At 40.3% G+C, this 22,648-nt stretch overlaps 2 protein-coding genes across 2 annotated transcripts in view; one reads left to right on the top strand and one right to left on the bottom strand.

The window, feature by feature from the left end:
• CMSS1 (cms1 ribosomal small subunit homolog (yeast)) overlaps window positions 1-22,648 on the top strand; it is a 387,195-nt gene that overhangs the window by 112,788 nt on the left and 251,759 nt on the right. The window lies entirely within an intron of this gene.
• FILIP1L (filamin A interacting protein 1-like) overlaps window positions 1-22,648 on the bottom strand; it is a 288,366-nt gene that overhangs the window by 87,092 nt on the left and 178,626 nt on the right. Inside the window, exons 2-4 of the mRNA XM_005861237.2 lie at window positions 18,767-19,010; window positions 17,866-18,039; window positions 8,961-9,139 (exon numbers count right to left, since the gene is read on the bottom strand). Of these exons, the coding sequence (XP_005861299.1) occupies window positions 8,961-9,139; window positions 17,866-18,039; window positions 18,767-19,009 (596 nt within the window). The 5' untranslated portion in view covers window position 19,010. The remainder of the gene's footprint in view (window positions 1-8,960; window positions 9,140-17,865; window positions 18,040-18,766; window positions 19,011-22,648) is intronic.

Genomic DNA, 22,648 nt, shown 5'->3' with positions numbered 1-22,648 from the left:
AGGGAGGGAGGGAGAGAGGGAGGGAGAGAAGGAGGGAGGTAAGGAGGGAGGGAGGAAGGAAATACAGCTCTGGCCAACCCTGGCCAGGTGCTTAGTTAATTAGAGCATAGTCCTGATATATGCCAAGATTGAGTGTTTGATCCCGGGCAGGGCATATACAAGAGTCAACCAATGAATGCGTAAGTAAGTGGAACAAAAAATTGGTATTTTTCTCCCTCTCTCATATAAAAAAAATTTTTTTTAAGAAAGCACTTTATTTTTTAAAAAAGGAAAAGAATGAAAATACAGATTGGATTTTAAGTTGGTGATGGAGGTGCTATCATTCTCACTGACCTATTTTGTTAGTGTGGATTAGAAGCATAGGCTTGAAGTAAAAGGTACTTATTCATAACAATCATATAATCAAATCACAGATTTTTAGATCTGAAAGAGATGTACAAATATAGCCTGCCCCAACTGTTTTCTATATGAGATTGGAGAAATGGGATTTGCCCAAGTTACACACTAGCTAAATGCAGATATGGTTTTCAGACCAAGTCCCATATCTCTAAGTTTCTGGTTTATCCCTCACTGTGCTTGTTTCCTTTTAGACTGTTTTTAATACTTGTAGTATTCTTTTGTAAACAGTAAATTCATTAATCATTGTGCATCCAAATACACATGCAAAATTATTTGTAAAATTTAGCTCAGCTTTCTGGGAAGAAAAAGCAATCAAATAGCATCATCACTGTATCCAAATTTTGTCCTCTATAATTAAATGGTGTTGTATGGAAACCTCTGAATTGTGCAGTTATTAAGGGTATGGTTTTGTGACATCTGTTGAGAGTTAAGTCATGGTGTACAGTCCTAAATGGTTTTTGGTATTCTCAGGAAGTATTAATCATCCCTGCCCAGATCCTGTATAAGATCTGCGGTATATGAAATATAGGCTGATCATATTGTGATTCTCTATAGAATGATACCAAAATATGTGTTTGTGGTGGGTCTCCATTTTTTTTCTGAAAAAGAACTGGATATCCATAACAAAGGTCAAATGGAGATCTGGCATCCATTTCACTACTTGCAAGACATAATCTCAAGAATATGTAATACACATAACTCTTTGCCAGAAAACTGAAAGGAAATGATTACATTTGAGTACAATGTATTCTACAACAATAGTTTAGTGTGTATGAAATTTAAAACTGGGTTTCCAAATATGATCTTTTTAATATAGACTTATTTAGTGTTTAAAACATTATACCCACTGTGTTATGCTTTGTGAGATATTCTTAAAAGCTGATATTTAAGACCAAAGAAACTAAAAATCCTAATGATAATAAGTTGCAAGATATTGAATTCTCTAGTTCTCTAGTTTAATGTGTTTATTGATTTCTGCTGAATATTTTAATTTCATGAGCATTTCATGTTATCTACACTAATAAAAGACAAACATGAAAATTGACCATACCTTCGCTACACCTTAAGCCACGCCCACCAGCCAATTAGAGCGTCTATATGCAAATTAACCCAACCAAGATGGCGGCCAGCAGCCACGGAGCTGGAGCAAGCAAGAGGCTTGGTTGCCCCAATGATGGAGGAAGCCAAGCTTCCCTCCCGCCTGCCCTGGCTGCCTCTGAGCTCCTCTCAAGGCTACAAAGTTTCAATTATAGAAGGTAAATTAACCCCAGATCCCTGCTTTCAGCTGGCCGTGGCCACGGAGCTGGAGCGAGTAGGAGGCTGGGTTGCCCCTGGCGATGGAGGAAGCCAAGCTTCCCTCCCGCCTGCCCTGGCTGCCTCTGAGCTCCTCTCAAGGCTACAAAGTTTCAATTATAGAAGGTAAATTAACCCCAGATCCCTGCTTTCAGCTGGCCGTGGCCACGGAGCTGGAGCGAGTAGGAGGCTGGGTTGCCCCTGGCGATGGAGGAAGCCAAGCTTCCCTCCCGCCTGCCCTGGCTGCCTCTGAGCTCCTCTCAAGGCTACAAAGTTTCAATTATAGAAGGTAAATTAACCCCAGATCCCTGCTTTCAGCTGGCCGTGGCCACGGAGCTGGAGCGAGTAGGAGGCTGGGTTGCCCCTGGCGATGGAGGAAGCCAAGCTTCCCTCCCGCCTGCCCTGGCTGCCTCTGAGCTCCTCTCAAGGCTACAAAGTTTCAATTATAGAAGGTAAATTAACCCCAGATCCCTGCTTTCAGCTGGCCGTGGCCACGGAGCTGGAGCGAGTAGGAGGCTGGGTTGCCCCTGGCGATGGAGGAAGCCAAGCTTCCCTCCCGCCTGCCCTGGCTGCCTCTGAGCTCCTCTCAAGGCTACAAAGTTTCAATTATAGAAGTTAAATAAATCCCAGAATAAAAGAAAAAGAAAAAAAGGAGAGGCTGGGAGCTTCCGTCACCGGGGGTCTTGGCCAGCCTGAAAACAGCCCTCAGCCCGTCACACAGACTGGCCAGGCACCCCAGTGGGGACCCCCCACCCTAAAGGGGTGGGGCCAGCCTGAAAATAGCCATCAGCCCCTCACCCAGGCTGGCCAGGCACCCCAGCGGGACCCCCACCATGATCCGGAACACCCTTCAGGGCAAATCAGCTGGCCCCCACACATGCACCAGGCCTCTATCCTATATAATAAAGGGTAATATGCAAACTGACCCTAACAGCAGAACGACTGGGAATGACTGGTCACTATGACACACACTGACCACCAGGGGGCAGATGCTCAATGCGGGAGCTGTCTCCTGGTGGTCAGTGCACTCCCACAGGGGGATCTCTGCTCAGCCACAAGCCAGGCTGATGGCTGCCAGTACAGCAGTGGTGGTGGGAGCCTCTCCTGCCTCCTCAGCAGCACTAAGGATGTCAGACTGCAGCTTAGGCCTGCTCCCCGCTCGCAAGTGGACATCCCCCAGGGCTCCCGGGCTGCCAGAGGGATGTCTGATTGCCAGCTTAGGCCCAATCCCCCGGGGAGCGGGCCTAAGCCAGCAGGTGGTCATCCCCCGAGGGGTCCCAGACTGTGAGAGGGCACAGGCCGGGCTGAGGGGACCCCCCCCCCAAGTGCACAAATTTTTGTGCACTGGGCCTCTAGTTTTACCATAACACTGCCTTTTTAAATTTTGCCCGTCGTGATCACGTAAGTGCCTTAGTATTAAGTCTTAAAGTCTACTTTGGTGTCTCTGTTTCACATTTACACAAACTAGTTGGGATTTTATCTAGGTGGCGACCACATCTACCTCCTTCACCTAGTTATCTAGCACAGGACCTGGCATGTAGCAGGCATTTAATTAATTGGGGTGTTTTTAGTTTTGTTTTTTGAGTGACTGAATCAATGAATGAATACAAGCAGCACGAAGTAGCTAATTAACTAATTATTTAAACTAAGTAAAAAATAGACAAATTAATATATATATTTCAAGGGATATCTAAAGCCTCTGAAGAGATGTCTTTAAAACTCATTCAATATATAGTTGACCCTTGAACAGGTTTGACCTGTTCAGGTCTACTTATATTCAAATGTTTTTCAATAAATACCTGGTATTGCAACTTGAAATTCAACCATGGATTGAAAAACGTATTTTTCATCTGTGGTTGGGAATCCATGGATGCAGAGGGCCAACTATATACATTTTTCTATGCCATTTATGTAAGGGACTGGAGAATCTGCATATTTTGGAATCCGTGGGGTGGTATTTGGGCAGGAGGGAGTCATTTCTTGGAACCAATCCCTTATGGATTACCCAGGGACAACTGTAGTTAAGTTTTGGGGGAATCAAAAGTTATACGCAGATTTTTCATCAGCACAGGGGTCAGTGCCCTTAACCCCTGCATTATTCAAGGCTCACCTGTATTCATTTAACAGGAGGGTCAAATATGGTTCAGTGTTTCAGTCACCTGTCTGATATCAATCTGGAAAACAGGACTGTCAGAGAAGGGTTGATGATGGAAATATTCCTTTACAAAGTGTTTCAGCCAAAGGGAGAGATAAAAGTGCTGTGTTTTTTACTAAAATCTGAATAGCATAGGACTTAACCCAAGATGTGGTCAAGCCAACAACCCTTAAAGCTGGGTCCCTGGTGACTTTCCTTCAAAGATTCTTTTGCCCCCTGACCCAGTGCTCCCTCTAATCACTCCTAGGCAAGAGAGGAACAAGAAGTTAATTCTGCCTGTGCCTCCTTCCTCATTATGTGGCTTTTGAAAAGCTACCATTTGAACTCCTGCTTTGTAGAATAGGACTATCAGTGCTAACTTACTTGGCCAAGATATTATGAAAAGTAATTTAAGGCTTTAAAAAAATCCATGTTTGAAGCCACATTTTTACCCAGAGTTACCATAACAATACTTGTTTCCCATTTTAGTGATTATTTCAAGGCCAGAATGCAGTAATATATATGGTTAGTATACATGGTTTGTTTTAGTACTTTTTAAAAGAATGCAGGGTTTCAAAAAAAAGAAAACTTTTTGTGTGTGTCTTCATAGCCTTTTACCTCATTGAGCTGAAAAAGGAAAAAAATTATGCAAACTTTATGAAAATACAGACAAAATTGGCATTTCACTTATGGGAAAATTTTGCAGAATTGCACTGACTAAAAGTGATTTTTTGTTTTGGCTTTTCTGTGAAGCCATCCAGAAAGGCCAAAAATTACTGGCATTGCTTTTGTACAAACCTTTCACATGGACTCCACTTGTAGTTCAGCCAAATACATAATTCAAGACATTGGTGACACACATACCCACACATCAGAGCTGGTGAACAGAAAATTGTCATGAAATGGGGATATTTTATCTTATGGACAGACCAAACCACACACATTACAGCAAAGGAAACATTGCATTAACATGCTTGGGAGCAGGGTTTCCTGAGCTGATCCCTGTCCCTCAGTCCCTCAGTGGGAAAGCCAATTGTTTACTGATTACAATGAAGACATCACTTGGCAAACATTTTGGCCTCAAGTCAATGTGTGACATCAGTCTCTTTTAGGGTTTTCCACATAAAAGGAGTTCTCCAAAGAAAACACAAATTGAGCCTTAGTTTGAAATCTAAATGAACTATCTCAATCATATATTTCTTATTTATTATTTTATTTCCAAGTAGATATTATCTAACACTTAACATACAAGCGCTAAACTTTTACAGTGTTTTTCAGAGCTCCCATTAGATAATCCTTTGTAGCTATTGTCACCCATCCCCCTTTTATGGGGGTGATATCTTTCCTTGTTTCTCAGTACAGAGGGTCACTAATTTGGGAGTGGTTTACATCACTTTGTTTGAGGAAGGAAGTAAATGTTATTCTTTGACACCATAGGACAAATTAGTCTTGCTTCTGTGAGGTGTCGCTCTGTGATTGAGAAGAAAAGTACTCTCACTAAAGTTAGAGGGACTCCATGATGAGGCATGTTTTGTCATTTGTCGTGTGAATGGTATTTCACTCTATTGCATGAACACCTCTGTGTATATTTATGTGAAATTGTTAGAGTTTCCACCACTTCCTCTTTGTTAGGTGATGTTTATTTAATACTTTGATGCACATAGCCTTAATGCAGGTGCAAGTGAGTTATGCCTTATGAGTTTCATAGTCTCCCTGCTGAAGGCAGGGAAAGCCAGTGAACCAACAGTGCCAGGATATGGGGACTATGATGTTATACAGGTAGAGCACAGGAAAAATTACCTATGTATCATGAGTTGAGAATAGGTTTTACATTCTCATGTCCAAAGTGTTCTATCTGGAAGCTGTTGCTTGGGAAACATAATATCCTCATATCTTATGAATGACTAAACAGAGAATGAGAGTTACTCCAGCCTTTTTTTCCTATTTTTGGTAATAGTATTTTCACTTTCATTATTCTTCAAGACAAAGTCACTTTGTGTTCTATAAGACGAAGAAATATGATCTTTTAATTTTTTTCCTCTTAAACCCCTTAGATGCAGGTAGAAATACATATATATATATATGTTAATTTTGTAGAGAGAGAGGAAGAGAGAAACATAAATGTGAGAGAAGCATCAATTAGGTGCAACCTGCAACCTGGGCATGTGCCCTGATCAGGAATTGAACTGGTGACCCTTCGGTGCACAAGATGATGCTCAACCAACTGAGCCACACTGGCTAGAAATAACATTCTTAATATATTGATTCCATGGTGTACAATTTATTTTCATCTCACTGTTATTCTTTTTCTTTAGCCCATGGCTTTTATTCACACTGATCTTTCATTTCCATTTCTCATTGTTCCTCTTTGCTTTCTCTTGGTTTAAATAATCTTCACCATCGGCCTCCCATGTTTACAGTATTACTTTTAGATAGAACTTTTCAGCCTTCCTCAAGAAGATAGTAAAGATACAATAGCGAATATTAGAACTATCACTAACAGCCTTCCACATTCCCACCGTAAATATGTATGTTTTGCCTTTTCCATTAATGTGGTAAGCCCCCTGGGCAAGGCCAGCCAGTACCTCTCTGTTCTATGTTAGGCAGCACCCTAACCATGGTCAATAAACATTCATAATAATGAGAGATGTAAGGAAGTGTTGGTGTTCAGCAACTTAGTGCCAGATAAGTGTGGAGACCAAATGAGGCCACAGGGGTTTGAAATAATATTTAATATGACATTGTCTCATTGAATAACAAATCTTATATTGCAAGTTTGAGTCACATCTCCATTGGTGCCAGACTTCTTATACTCCTTTAATCAATCCCTGAAGATATTTCAAGTTTATCAGGGCAAAGTAACAAAATCCCACTTTATGTAGTGAATAGAGAACAAACCTCCTGATGAATGTGGGAAATGAAACTGGGGGTGAGGGCCATGGATCCTCTGGCATTCTGACCTAGTGTCTACCATGAAGTACATTGAGAAGACATGAAAGTATGCCATTAGCCTAACTATTATGTACCTCATTTACCTACCTAAAATATGAATTGAAAATAGTTAAATCAGTTAAGACTACTGGTATTTTAGAAAAGGGAGCTCACAAGTAATTTTTCCCCCTGCATTTTTCTGCAGTTGTTAAAACTCAGCATCATTAGCTCTACAACTCATTAAGGAAGTATACATAGAATAACAAGTGAAATGATGATCCAGTGAAAATTTGACATTGCAATGATTGGTTATTTTCTATCTTTGCAGTATCAATTGAGGGTCAATTGTCCTTTCATTTAATATGGATGCTCATGCTTTCTATATCGATTCAACCAGTCTCTCCATTTTTGCAGCCAAGCTTCTCAAAATAGTAGTTCACATTTTAAATTTCTATGTTCTCATTTCTTATTTATTCTTCAAAGCATAGTGATTTGGCTCCTGCCCTCACTGTTCTATTGAAAGGGCTCAAGTTCCTCACTGTCTTCCTTGTTGCCAAATTTTGGAACATTTTCTCATCTTTTTCTGTATTGTTTGCTATAATTTAACTGCTTACTCTTTCTTGAAAGTTTTCCTTGCTTTGTTTCTTTCTCTTCTGGTTTTTCTAACTCTTCACCATTCTTTCTTAGCTTCCTTTCTTGACCTCTCTTCCTCCAGAAAACCACCAAATATTGATATTTTCTAGAGTTCTTTTCTCAGAATTCCCTTTCCTCACCACACCAACACCCACAGCTTTGGCTATCACCAACTGCAAATTCACATCACTAGCCCATCCTTTTCCAGACATACACTTTCCACTGAGGGTTGTCTTTAGACATATTGTTCTCCCCACTGAACATTGGAATACACTGGGTACTTCACACTCAGCATGTCTAAAACAGAACTCACTTCCTACCTACTACCTCCACCTTTTAAACCATCCTCCCCTACCAAAATCCTTCAGCAACAAAAAGTTGTATCCCATTCCTGTATTCTGTATCTTGCTGAATAGCTAGTACTTCTCAATAACTCCGTTTTCCTTATTCTGCTCTCCAATCTCATTAGTCACTAATTCAAATTATCTATACATCATAAATATTTCTTTTTTAAAAATAAATATTTCTTGTTTGCACTCCATCCTCTCTAGCCCCATAACTATTGGGAAATATACACTCCTCTTATCTTTCCTCCATGTTGCCTAATGGTTCTTTAAGAATACATACCTGATCAATTAATTTCCCTTCTCACAATTTGTCATTTGCTCCTTGCCAACAGTATAAAATCCAGTTATTGGTGGCTAGTTTTTCCTTTTCTCATCCTGCAATTACATCCTGTGCTGTAGCTTGTGGAAAGTTTCCTCAGGACCCATATGATTTTCTTCTTCCTCTTCCTCTAAATTCATTGATTTGAGAGAGAGAAAGAGGAACATCCATTTGTTGTTCCACTTATTTACGCGTTTATTGGTTTCCTGTCTATGCCCTGACCAGAGTTCAAACCCACAATCTTGCTGTATCTGGATGATGCTCTAACCAACTGAGCTACCTGGCCAGGGCCCCATGTCTCTGTGGTGTAACATTTATTTCTGCCCCTGCCTTGTATATAGTTTTCATTCTTCTTGGTATAAGGATTAAACCTGTAACCTCCTCTGTATAGCTTTTGCAGGGCAATCCCTTGCAGAATAAGGTGCCCAACATTTATGTTTCCACAGTCCTCATTATACCTGGTTATTCTTGCATTGTACTGATAGTGTCTTTTATACTCATCATTTTCATCACTCTGGACCATGAGATCTTTTAGAACAGAGGCTGTATCACATCATCCTTGTGTCCCTGTATCCCTAGTAGTACTCAGCCTTTAGTGAGATGTTAGTAAGAGTGCAGTATGGGCCCTAACCGGTTTGGCTCAGTGGATAGAGCATCAGCCTGCGGACTGAAGGGTCCCAGGTTCGATTCCAGTCAATGGCATGTACCTTGGTTGTGGGCACATCCCCAGTAGGAGTGTGCAGAAGGCAGCTGATCGATGTTTCTCTCTCATTGATGTTTCTCTCTCATTGATGTTTCTAACTCTCTATCCCTCTCCCTTCCTCTCTGTAAAACATCAATAAAATATATTAAAAAAAAAAAAAGAGTTCAGTGTGGTTCATTGTCTTGCCCAAAGTAGCCTTACCTTTCGATTTCCTGTTCTTGTAAATTGATGAATTCATCACTCTTCTTCATGTATTCTTTATGTTTTCTCTTTTCTTCCTCTAACTCCAATATGGTTTGCCTATGAGATTTTTCTACTATTAAAAGCTGTTTCAGAATTCGTCTGTGAGATTCTTTATGTTTTTCCACAACTTTGTCCAACTGCAAAAGAAAATAAATGTATAGTCTGTTAACTACAAGTCACTCATAATGCTGCTATCTTTCATACTTCTAGAAATGTCCAAGTTTTGTCTAATTCAGCAATGGGTTCTGATTTCCTTGTTTAGTTTTTAAAATTTCTCTTGTTCATTGATACTTTTTGATGCATTTCAACACAAATGTAATCTTTTTACTGTTATTATTTTCCCCGCAGAGAGAATAATTGGTGCCTCTGTAGATGTCAACAGTTCATGCCCTTTCTGACACTTCCTTCCCTCTCCAGAGAAACTATTAGGGATGATGTGCCGCATCTTTGATTCTGCAGCTGCCCTGCTGATCTCTCCTGCCCAGCGCTTCCTATAGTACTCTACCAGTCTATGCCTCTTAGATCCCCTAATCTGTTTTTCTGTGTGTGTGTGTGTGTGTGTGTGTGTGTGTGTGTGTGTCTCCTTTTTATTAAATTTATTGGGGATGGTTTTTTTTTTAATTATGCATCAAGGTGTTTGAGTATTTAAACGTTTGTTAATTCTGTGTTGGTATGTAGTGTGAATGTGACCAAATATAAGCATCAAATTCCTTCTGGTTTCCATGACCTACTTATTTTTCTGTTATAAAACTATCACCCTGTACCTGATTTATGTATTTGGCTTCCCTACTAGACTGTGAACTCCCTGAAGGCAGGGCCTACATTTTATTTTTCTTAGACTCTTATAGAGTGACTTGTCTACAGTAGGTGCCTAGTATATGTTTAAAGATTGAAAACAAAATAAGCAAGCAAGGAATCAAGAAAGAAAAGAGGGGAAGAGGTTAAAACAAATATGGCTCGGGATCTTTGGCCAGCGGTAAATTGAGATCCGATTAAGAACATAATTTTGAAAGCGTGTGACTTTTTAGTTTGTTAAATACTAGGTGCTATAACTGATAATATTGGTTGATTTTACCCTTTGCCTTTATCATAAAAGATTGAAAATTTGTGACTCAGAATTAAAAGCCAGTATAAATTGTACAGCCTTAAAAAGCACATACTTTACTAGGAATCCAAGGCACAAAATAGCGAAGCCATTCCAGAATAAGAATAAAACAAAGGTGTACCAGCATATAGGACCTAATTAATTTTCTTAGACCTCTAAATCCTTAGGCTGGTTTTCTAATATTGATTTATAATGGTGTTTTAACACACACAAAATACTTTATTATGCCATATGGTGTTGATTTTTAATAAATGTAACCAGTCCTTTTGAGGAAGCTGAAATTCTAAGGTGCATTGCCTGCTTGTAGAATCACTGTTAACTAATGACCATCTTCTGAGAGGGAGGTTATAGTGTTTGTCCTAGGTCATTAAAGTGAATTGTAAAGGAAATTCAAATGAATTGCTTTTGGAATTTGACAGTGAAATAGTGAAGGATCAGCCTTCATTAGGAAAGTTGTTAGTTGACTTAGGAAAACATTTATTTAATTTGTATAAGATCAGCCCTAGAATTAATAACTAAATGAATGATTAAGGGATGCTTCTTAAATGCAAGGAAAATGTCTTTTTCTTAGATGTCATGAAATTATATGGATATGGGTATTAAACTTCATTTGCCCCAAAGAGAGAAAATAGAAGACTTATTTAACACTGTTGTTTTCCATTGCAATTTTTTCTCTTTATATTGTTTGTTTGTTTGTTTGTTTGCTTGTTTGTTTGAAGGGGCAAGGAAGGAGGGAAGGAATCATTGCTCTCCATTTATCACATGTCCTTTTAAGTGGTCTCCCTTCCTTCAGCCTCACCCCCTTCCAGCCTGTCCTCTTCAGTGATCTTTTCACCAATGGGATTACTCCGCTCTCCTATTCAGTGCCAAAAGGTCTTTCACCACTGGTCTCCTGACACTTCCTCCCCATTCTCACTCCATACCTTCCCATTTTTCTTACCCAACCTTTAGCCACACTGGACTTCTGGAAGTTCTTAGAACTTACCATGGTGATTCAAGACTCCTTTTTTTTTTTTTAGTACTGAGACCTAGAAACATTTTTCCCTTCTACGCAAAACCTTTCCTGTTCTTCCTTTGTAGCTTTCTCTGATTACTCCTGGGTAGAAGTGTTTGTTCCTACATATCAGTGAGATGCCTGATTCTCTGAGTCTTTCTTTTTTCCTTTTTAATCCTGACCCAAAGATATTTTACATTGATTTTTAGAGAGAGTGGAAGGGGGGAGAGACAGAAGAGAGAGAGAAACATCGATGTGAGAGAGACACATTTACTGGTTGCCTCCTGCACACACCCCAACCAAGGCCGGGGATGGAGCCTGCAATCGAGGTACGTGCCCTTGACTAGAATCAAACCTAAGACCCTTCAGTCTGAGGGCCAACGCTCTATCCACTGAGCCAAACTGGGGAGGGCTGATTCTCTGATTTTTTCTTCTCTCACGTTCCATGATTCTTGAAGGATGACTTGAACTTGCTGCATGCTGTTTGATGCAACCATTAAGAAGCTCATTTTGTCAACAGTGATCATTGAAAAGCTTATGGAATAGTGGTCTGGCAAAAGGAAAGCTCCCCCCAAAAGAATTACTTACTTCAGAGATGGCTTAGCATATACCTGAAGTTTTATTTTGTGCCTTCATTTTTCCATGCCCCAAAGGCCTGTTAGTAAATATGTCAGTGGTTCTCAGTTCGGTCTCTTCTTCATTCCTGACAGATTGAATGATGGACCCAAGCCTCCCTGAACTCATTTCATTTCTCCCCACCCCCAAGTGTGGGAGCTTGACCACATCACTGACCCTTTATGTATTTCAGGTTTCTCATTCATAAATTAAATTGATTTTTAAGGTCATTTCTAGCGTCACAGTTTTCACAAGGCAACAAGTATTTATTAATTGCCTGTTCTGTGGGCTTAGTACAGTGGTTCTCAACCCTCTGGCCCTTTAAATACAGTTCCTCATGTTGTGACCCAACCATAAAATTATTTTCGTTGCTACTTTATAACTGTATGTTGCTACTGTTATGAATCGTAATGTAAATATCTGATATGCAGGATGGTCTTAGGCGACCCCTATGAAAGGGTCGTTCCACCGCCAAAGGGGTCGCGACCCACAGGTTGAGAAGCGCTGGCTTAGTACTATGATAGTTGCCATGGGGAATGCAAGAGAAGTTTGAAGTCTCAGTGCTTATACTTTCACTAGAGGCCCTGTGCACAAAATTGGTGCACGGGTGTGTGTGTGTGTGTGTGTTCGTTCCTCAGCCAAGCCTGCAACCTCTCCAGTCTGGGACCCCTCGAGGGATGTCCGACTGCCCATTTAGGCTGGATCTCAGTGGGATCGGGCCTAAACAGGCAGTCGGATATCCCTCTCACAATCTGGGACTGCTGGCTCCCAAATGCTCACTTGCCTGCCTGCCTGATTGCCTCTAACTGCTTCTGCCTGCCAGCCTGATCACCCCCTAACCATTCCACTGCCAGCCCAGCTGTCCTCTCCTGCAGGCCTGGGTCCCCCCCCCCCAACAGCCCTCCCCTGCAGGCCTGATCACCCCCAACTGCCCTCTCCTGCGGGCCATCTTGTGGCCACATGGGGGCGGCCATCTTTGTGTGTTGGAGTGATGGTCAGTTTGCATACTGGTTGTGACTAATTAGCATTCAGGGCTAATTAGCATATCCCTCTCTTATTGTGTTGGAGTGATGGTCAGTCTTCATACTGGTCATGACTAATTAGCATATCTGGGCTAATTAGCATATCCCTCTCATTATATAGGATTAGGACATAAGAGACGCATGCATGAAACAATTAGGAGCAGCATAAGGTGGTGTATCATTAAGTACTAAGGAACTATCAGACCACTGCCCCCTTTTTATCTGTTCCTACTTACAGATTGAAGCATGGGAAAGAAAACAGGAAGACTGGTCAGTCATTTCAGGAAGTGTTGGGGCAGAAAGACTGAAAAGATGGCTCCTAATGTTTATGGTTCAGTGACAAGCTTCCTGCTTATCGTTTTAACTTGCCTGATGTCATGTCCTATTCCCAACCCCTAATACAATTCAACTCCTTGCCTAGGACGAAGGAAGTACAGTGCATTTCACTAGGTTAGATTTCTGATGTTTCTTCATGGTCAGAGGGAATGAAGAACAGAGAGGTTTTCCATCTTTTGGCTTTAAGTTGCATAGTATATGTTTAAAAATGAATGACCACCCTGATTTTAGTTTCATCTTCTTTCTGTGCAGTGATTTGGTTCTGTTTGTTCTATTTGTTCTTTTCCACTGGCTGTTTGAAGATGGTCCTTTTCGATGAAGCTAATACACAGAGCAGAGAAATTGGCCATTTTAGTAGATCAAAGGGTAACCAAATATACTATTCATAAAATATCCCTTCTTCTTCCTTGTCTCTATTGAAACCTGCTTTTCCTGGGTAACACTGGAATCTCTGTTTTTATAGAGACTGCTCATTCTCTCACTGCCTCCATATCTCAGACTCTGGAAATGGCCCCATGATTTTCATGGCTCTCCACCACCACTGCCAGACCCTTCTGAAAGTGATTCCTTATTCTCATGTCACCCTTAATGGTGGTAGTCTTTTCTCGTTCTCATTTTGTTCATTTACTGAGCTTCAGGCACATTCTTTTTTTTAAATCCTCTCTGGGGATATTTTGTCCATTGATTTTTTTAGAGAGAATGGAAAGGTGGGAGTAGAGGAGGGAAACACACACACACACACACACACACCCCGATTGGTTGCCTCATGAATACACCCGGACTGGAGCTGGACATCGAACCTGCAATCCTTCTATCCATGGGCCAATGCTGTAATGACTGAGAACTGGTCTTCTACATTCTTAACCACCTCTCCTGTATGAACTTTTTTGCTCCATTCCTTTTTGTCTCCTTCCAGTCCTTGTTTTGTCCATGAATTTCTTTCTTATATCTTTGATCCCACCTCTGTCCCTTCAAAGTGTGCCTACAAACATGGTCAGGTCTTCCTTTCTAAAAGTGTGCACACATGCTTACAGAGAGAGAGGACGAGGAGGGTTTGCCATGAAGCTTAAGTTTTAGGGTCCTTCACTTGCATGGGCACCTTCCAAGGCCCTGCCAGTGCCCTAGCAATGTGTTCACCTAAGTCATATATTTAGTAAAATTTTAAAATAATACATTTTAATTATAATCAGTTAAGACCCCTGTCCTTTTCCCATTTTTACTTATCCACCATCATATTTCCTTTCATGGCAGGTAGTTTTGGAGAATCTATGCACGTTTCTGGGGTCCTGCTAAGGGGAAGTTCAGTTGGTTTCATAGTTACTTCCATTTATAGGCAAGTTATTGCTGACCATCTTGATGTACGAAAGGCTTCAGAAATGCCACTGTGCCAGCTCACCCAGCCATTGTCAAATAAAGGGGAAAGGCCAGAGGTTATATTTCAAAATGAATGTGTCCTTGGTGGTTTCCAGCAATGGAAGTTTGTGGATTGAGAGGAGAAAGGTTCAAAATATATGCAACCAGAGCTAATCTATGTAAATTTCCCTTTTAGTTCCTAGCTTCAGAATTTCTCTTGCTTCCATGTAAGCTCATCCATGCATTGAAGATTGTGAGATAGTTTATCTAATGTTTTTATGTATTTTTTTAGACATATAATTTCACTCAATATGTGTCCACAGTGTTGCTGGAAATGTTCTGCCTGATTAATGCCCATGCATTCTCTGGATCTTGGCTTTCCTGATTCTTCTATTTAAATTTGACCCCCCCATTGTATTCTCTCATAGTGCTTTGTGGTTTTAAACACAGAAGTTAGTATATGTGTAACTGTACACTTGTGTGATCATGTTTTTTATCACTCTGTTAGACAGTAAACACCCTGATTACAGGAACCACAACTATATTTATACATCAGCTCTCCTATAAATATTAAATAAGTGAATATAATGAAATTTAAAAGCTAATTATATGTTGTTTAAAATAAGTATTCTAAAGGTTGCCCTAAGGTAATGCTAATAAGGTATGCAGATTCTTTTATCTATAATAATAAAAAGGTAATATGCTAATTAGACCGGACAGCAGGACGACCTTCTAGACGACCTTCCGGACCGACGAAGCCAGGGCTGCAAGGACTGAGGCAAGCTGCCACAGCTGCAAGGGCTGAGCCCCTTGCACAGATTTCATGCTTTGGGCCTCTAGTATTCTTATATTTTTCTTCATATCTTTTTTGGAAGAACTAATATGTTAGGCCATTAGCTCAAGTATTTTTTTAAAGGTAACTTCTCCTATGGAACACTAGCTTTGAAAGCAATAGGAGGTCAAAACTGTTGTGGACTATGAGTTCTTTCGTCTTCCTCCCTCTTGACAACCCAGCTACTCCCTCTCCCCACCCTCATCCTTTATTCCAGCTCCCAGGCCTCCACCAGTTTTTTAGCTTAAGTCAGTGTTTCCATCACGTGATGTAACTGAGAGCAGTTTGATCTTCTAAGTTATTTTGCCTTAAGAATATATAAATCCTTTTTAGTTTACCCTAGACATGGTTTAGATTTTTACATTTTTCAAAAAGACCATTGTGAAGAAAATAAGAGGTGGGAGAAGGTTTATACCCTGCAATGGGAGAAAGCAGAGATTATTTTCTTAGCATGCACATCCTTATTCTGATGTAACTAGGGTGCAGTCACAGATGTCTTAGTAGGAATGCTGTCCTCTCTTTTCTCCAGCTCTATCTAGGGAACTCTTGTCAGAATTCCCCTTTACTGTTTATTCTCTGGATATCTTCCTTTCACCTGTTACTTCCAATTAGATACAGGAAGAGGGCAGACAAATGGGTTGTTGGGTAGGTAGAGTTATGAGGGCCTCTGGGAAAGACTGATAGCTGAGGAGAGACAAATATATAAGGGGAAAGTAGAAGGCAAGAGAAGAAAGTGGGCAAGTGATGAAGATGGGAATGTGAGAAGTGTGTGTGTGTGTGTGTGTGTGTGTGTGTGTGTAGCGGTACTTGTTGGGGAGTAATCAAAGAAGGTTGGATTTGTGAAGCAGGGCTAAATTATGGATAACTTTCAGGGACAAGCATTTGTAGAGGGTCAGGGTGTTTCCAGTTTTGCATGTGTGCAGTAGAATTCTTTTGTAACAAAACTTTGTCCTACAGATTTCAGCATAAGTTTGAAAACATGTTGTTTCATTTTACACTGAAGTGTTGAGGGGTTGTGTCATTTGTGGAGTTTTGTCAGGATATGTACTGTATTATTAATTGGCATTTGTGCTCATATGGGTTGGGGAATTTGTATCTCATGCTGCTTCACAGTCACTATGTTGAGATCCTAGATACAATTTTAACACTATTGACTTGCAGCTTCAGCTCCTCTTGTTTAAAATTAAACAAGAGGATTAAAGCACAAGTTAACAGACGTTGGGTGGTCTCATCCTCACCCCTCAGAAAAGCAGATCCATATGACCAAACTCCTTCACAATTTGGCAAGACGCTAATCTTCTCTCATGAGACACCCAAGACGAGAATAGCAAGGACATTGGAGGTCAGTCCTGAGGTGGGTTGCCAGAGTGTATGTGAGGGAAATTTGTCCAAAACTTGCTTTCACTCTCTCCAGCCTTAACTCATGCTCCTAGTTGTTTCTTTTTATAAAAATGAAAAATTATGAAAATTTCCATTGAGGTTTCAAAGGAAAATAGAAGAATAAAATAAGGATGCCAAAGAGTTTCACAAATGTCAGCAAGTAAAAGAGCAAGCAGTACTGCATCTTTGTGCAGTGGTAGCCCTGTTGGTACTGCTCATCTTTGCTGTTGTCATTGCTGGCACGTGTGGTGATGAGAGGTCTCTGCTGCCATTAAACTTTTGAAGGAAAAGGAGGATATGCACTCATCTAAAATATATGCTTTTTCTAAACTCTGTTTCTTGGGCAGATCTTTATATCATTTCTATTCATGTTCAAAATTTCTATGACATAATACCTTAGTGTTTTCAAAGAAATTTATCTCTATGGTTGAACTTTATCTGTTTTATTCTGTTTGTTTTTTTAATACCCGAGGACATGTTTTTGTTGGTGGTGGTTTTTACTTTAGAGAGAAGGGGGGCAGGGGATGAGAGTGAAATACTTATCAGTTGCTTTCTGCACGTGCCCAGGGATGGACCTGCAACCTGACCAGGGATGGAACCCTCAACCTGGGTATCTGTCCTAACAGAGAATCAAAACCACAGCCTTTTGATATATGGGCAATGCTCCAACCAACTTTGCCACACTGGCCAGAGCATACTTCATTTTTTTTATTGTAACCTAAATAGCATTCAAGTCCCCCAAAAGAAGTTCAGACAGACCCGTGTGTGTGTGTTTGTGTGTGCGCGTGCGTGTGTGCGTGTGTGTGTGTGTGTGTGTGTGTGTGTGTGTAGAAAGAGAGAGAGAGAAATTCTCTTGCATTTGTTAGGTTTCAGTCTGGTGTCAAGAAGCAAACCTAAATAAAAATTTTTAAAAAAAGAAGAAATCAATGTCCATAACCAAAAAAATAAATAAATATGTTCTTTAAAAGTCAACAATAAAGAGTTCTGCTTCCAGTAAGGAGGAGGAGGAGGAGGAGAAGGAGAAGGACAAATGATATATTCTCTTTTTCTTTCCTGTAGAACATGTAGTATTTATCTACTTTGGGTAGACTTTAAATGTCTTAGAATGTCAAACTTTAAGTAATCAAAAAGGAGTTGTGTGTCATGTTCAACTGCCAGGCCTAGTGCTTAGCTAGCTTGTGAACTTGTCCCACCTCCCAGGTGCACACCCCTGATATGGTACATACCTCAGTCATTGGTTTCTCATAGATGTCGTCCTGCCAAGGGGCAGATTTGGCTTGGAAAGCATCTCGCTGAAGAGCCTCTAACACTTTTTTTGGAGTGACAAACCCATACTGAGCTTCCAGTAAAGCCAAGTCCATTTTTTCAGCCTTTAAAATGCTTATGACTTCATCTCGAGCCTGAAGCAACAAAAGGCATTTCAGAAAGCCACTCTATCTACCAGTAGTTTCCAAAAGTGATTTCTTATTAGAGTTGAGTATTTTTTATTTCTCTTTCAAATATAATCAAATTATATTTAGTTATAGTACCTTTTAGAAAAAGTAGCAAAACTATGTCCCCTCATTCTTACAATCTAATTACATATTAATAATGTTTTAAAATGTGATCACTATACAACTTGAGAGAACCTACATTTTTTATTGTGTTTGACAAGCAGATAATATGATACCCCTCAATGGACTAGCATTTACATTTTCAGGGTTAGGAAATAAGAGTCTCCTATATGTGTAGCAGCTGGTTTTAGTTTTTTATGTAGGTTAATGATGCCAGGCAAGTCTAAGAGCCAGTTCATATCGGGTACAAAAACACTTATTGTTATTTAAACCAATCCAGAAGTCAGCTGGCATTATTGGTACCTATACGTGCCGATGCACTAAAGCTTGTGAGCAGCATGGACAGAGGATATGAACTTTCATAACGTGCATGCCATTCGCATGTCATACAACAGCCCTTTTAGATGTGATTAATTGCCCTTCAAGTTGGCAGAAGAGAATTGTGTGTATGTGTACTTACACTTTCATGTACAGACAAGTATGGACCATAGATATATATATTTATATATACACACCAAATTCACAAGCAGCCTTCCCTTTGAAGCATGAGGGGTTTAATTCGAAATCAGCTGACCTGCAGTTCTCCTTCCAGAATGCTTAGAAGAAATAATAGGTCATCTCTTGAGAGGTCTTTTCCTTGGTGGCCATTACCACTGTGTGATGTAGAATGTAGAAGGATTGTATTTGACTCGCTGGTAGTGTCTTTGTCTTGCTGTTTCTGCTTCATGTCTTCAGGTGCTTGGAAACTGTGGTCTTTACTATGTCTTGGAAATTGCTTTAGGGCTGAGCCCTCTGTGTCACTGCTTCTGGAACGCATTCTTTAAGGAAAGAAGGAAGATAATTTGTAACTCTTAATGAAAGTGGAATTTTTAATAAGGGCACCTATTACTGCTTTTAACAAGTCTGCACTCTTGTATTTACTGCAGCCAAAGACTCAAAACCTTTCTAAAGTCTACAGCAGAGAACAGCATTAGCAGATTCATAAATCATAGTCTTATTTACTCTTCTGTTTTTGAAATGAACATTTAAAAAAATGTGTTCTGCTTTGATTAAGGCCACTTATGTCCATGGGTAAACAGACTGTATTTGAAGTTCATCTGCCAAACATTCAACCTCAGGGTCCCAGGTCATACCTCCAACCACGGCCTAAGTGCTTACTTAAGTTAAGACATACTTAACATAACTGTAAAATGATAAATAGGCTAATTGTTCTAACTTTCTGCAGATTCACATTATGGTATTTCCTTCGCATATTTTTTTTATTTTCTTAGCCTTAGGACATTAAGATAGAATTATTGCTACAAAATACTTTGGGCTATTTTGTTGTGATGGCAAAGTCTAATATTAAAGGAATGAGGGCTTGGTCCCTGGCTGTATCCCTGACCTTCTGCTAAAATTCCAGATCTGTCCTTGGATAAGTAAACAGTTATATTTAACACCCCTCATTTCCTATAGTTGTTGATCATTATAGAAACAATCCTATATAATAAAAGGCTAATATGCAAATTGTCCCCTCAGGAGTTGGACCAACCAGGAGTTTGACCGCTCTCTATGATGTGCACTGACCACCAGGGGGTGGTGTGGAAAGAAGGAAGGCCCCAGCCGGCAGCCCTGATCGCAGCCCAGGCCTAGGGACACCAGGGGGTGGTGTGGAATGAAGGAAGGCCCCAGCCTGCAGCCCTGATCGCAGCCCAGGCCTATGGACCCTTCCTGTGCATGAATTTCGTGCACCAGGCCTTTAGTATAATATAATATTGGAGGGATATATTAGCTCTACATCTGATTATATGATTATCCAAAGTAATTTATAATAGCAAGAAAAATTGGTCTACCTTTGAGATTTCTCATGAAAAGAGACAATATTAATTAAGCTTATAGTCTGCTTCAATAATGTTCAGATTATTAATTTTACTCAGCCCTACCAATCATGAAACTGTAATCATCATTAATGTTTTAGTTTTTAATATTTCTTTAAAAATCTGAAAGAACTGAAGTGTACAGCAAAGTATGGAAAATATAGTGAACCACTACATGCTATCATACAAATTTGTAAAATATTAATTTACTGTATACACTAGGAAATATTTTTAAGTAAAATATTATAGATACAGTTGAAGCCCCTTATGTATCTCTTCCTTAATCTACTCTCTACTCTTTCCACCCCAGAAATAACGATCTTTAATTTGGCATGTATCATACACATGCATGTTTTATACTTTTTAAAACATGTATACATATTGCTGACGAATATATAGTATTCCTTTGTATATTTCTAAACTTTGTATGAATAATATTGGTTATATCTTTCTAAAACATGCCTTTTCATCATATATTCTTCCTTGTTCCATTTTACTTTAGTTTATGTGTTTTGATAGCTTTATACTATTTCATTATATGAATAGTCTACCATTTACTTATATGTTTTACTACTAATGGAAATTAAAATAGTTTACATTTTTTCCATATTAGAAAAAAATGCTGCTTTGAACATTCTTGTACATTTTTTTCTTGTGTACATTTAGTTCTCTACGGAATATTCTTTAGGGAATAGGATTGTAATTTTTGGAATGTTGACTATGTGTGTTTTCAACAGTACTAGGGATTATTGCTCTCCTAAATAAAATGCCAATTTATAGCAGAGTGTGAGAGTTCTCATTGCTCCATATCTTCACCAACACTTGCTATTATTGAATTTACAATTTTCCCCAGTTTGATAAGTAAAATTTTTAATTTTCATCCCGTAATTATTAGTGAAGTGAGCATCCTTTTCTGTGTTGGGTTTCTTTATAAATTGCTCATTTTCATGGTCTCTGCGCATTTTTTTTTGTATTTGTTGTCTTTTTATAGATTTGCAGGAATTAATTACATATTCTATAAATTACCGTTCTGTTGATATAGTGATTTGTTGTTATCTTTTCTAGTCTGTATCTTGTATTTTCACTTTACTATGTCTTTTATGGTATAGGACTTTTAAATTTTAACTTAATTAAATTTATAAATTTTTAAGTCAGTTTCTTAAAATAAATGAGTTTGTATTGGAAACCAAAACTTGAACAGTGACACTATAAAACAGTGGTTCTCAACCTTCCTAATGCCACGACCCTTTAATACAGTTCCTCATGTTGTGGTAATCCCCAACCATAAAACTATTGTCGTTGCTACTTCATAACTGTAATTTTGCTACTGTTATGAATCGTCATGTAAATATCTGATATGCAGGATGTATTTTCATTGTTACAAATTGAACATAATTAAAGCATAGTGATTAATCACAAAAACAATATGTAATTATATATGTTTTCCGATGGTCTTAGGCGACCCCTGTGAAAGGGTCGTTCAACCCCCAAAGGGGTCTCGACCCATAGGATGAGAACCACTGCTATAAAAGGATTGTTAAAACCCATGGTCTCTAGAACCACACTGCCTGAGTTCAAATCCATTAGTTATTGGCTATAAAATTTTAGGCAAGTTAGTTAATATTTCTGTGCTTCAGTTTTTTCATCTGTAAAATGGGGATAATAGTAGTGTAGCATGTTTGTAACCTAAAGTTGCTGTGAGGATTAAAAGTCAACACATGTCAAATATTTACAACATGGGTGGTACAAAATTAGCACTCAACAAACATTATCTATTATATTACTAGAGGCCTGGTGCACGACATTCATGCACTGGAGTGGGGGTCCCTCAGCCCAGCCTGTTCCCTCTTGCAGTCCGGGACCCCTCGGGGGATGTCCGACTGCCGGCTTAAGGAGTGGGCCTAAGCCGGCAGTCAGACATCCCCTGAGGGGTCCTTAGCACTGCTGCAGAGGCGGGAGAGGCTCCCACCACCGTCGCTGCACTTGCCAGCCATGGGCCCGGCTTCTGGCTGAGCACACTGACCACCAGGGGGAAGCTCCTGTGTTGAGAGTCTGCCCCCTGGTGGTCAGTGCATGTCATAGCAACCGGTCATTCCGCGATTCAGTCAATTTGCATATTAGCCTTTTATAATATAGGACTAGAGGCCCGGTGCACAAAAATTTGTGCACTGGCGGGGGTGGGGGCGGGTGTTCCTCAGCCTCACTTGTGCCCTCTCACAGTCTGGGACCCCTCGGGAGATAACGACGTGCTGGCTTAGGCCCGCTCCCGGGTGGCAGAGGGCAGGCCCAATCCCTAGGTGCAGCCCCTGGTCGGGCTCAGAGCAGGGCCGATTGGGGGGTTGGGGCGCCGCCCCCTGTCACACTCAAGGCAGGGTCGATGGGGAGGTTGGGGCGCTGCCCCCTGTCATGCACAGAGCAGGGCCCATCAGGGGGTTGGGGCTCCGTACCCTGTCACACAAAGAGCAGGGCTAATCAGGGGGTTGGGGAGCTCCCCCCTGTCATGCATAGAGTAGGGCCGATAGGGGAGTTCGGGCACCACCCCCTGTCACACACAGAGCAGGGCGGATCAGGGGTTTGGGGCGCTGCACCCTGTCACACTC

This window comes from Myotis brandtii, unplaced genomic scaffold (assembly GCF_000412655.1).
Source record: "Myotis brandtii unplaced genomic scaffold, ASM41265v1 scaffold1464, whole genome shotgun sequence".
Taxonomy (NCBI): domain Eukaryota; kingdom Metazoa; phylum Chordata; class Mammalia; order Chiroptera; family Vespertilionidae; genus Myotis; species Myotis brandtii.
This window is presented reverse-complemented; position numbering and strand designations above follow the sequence as displayed.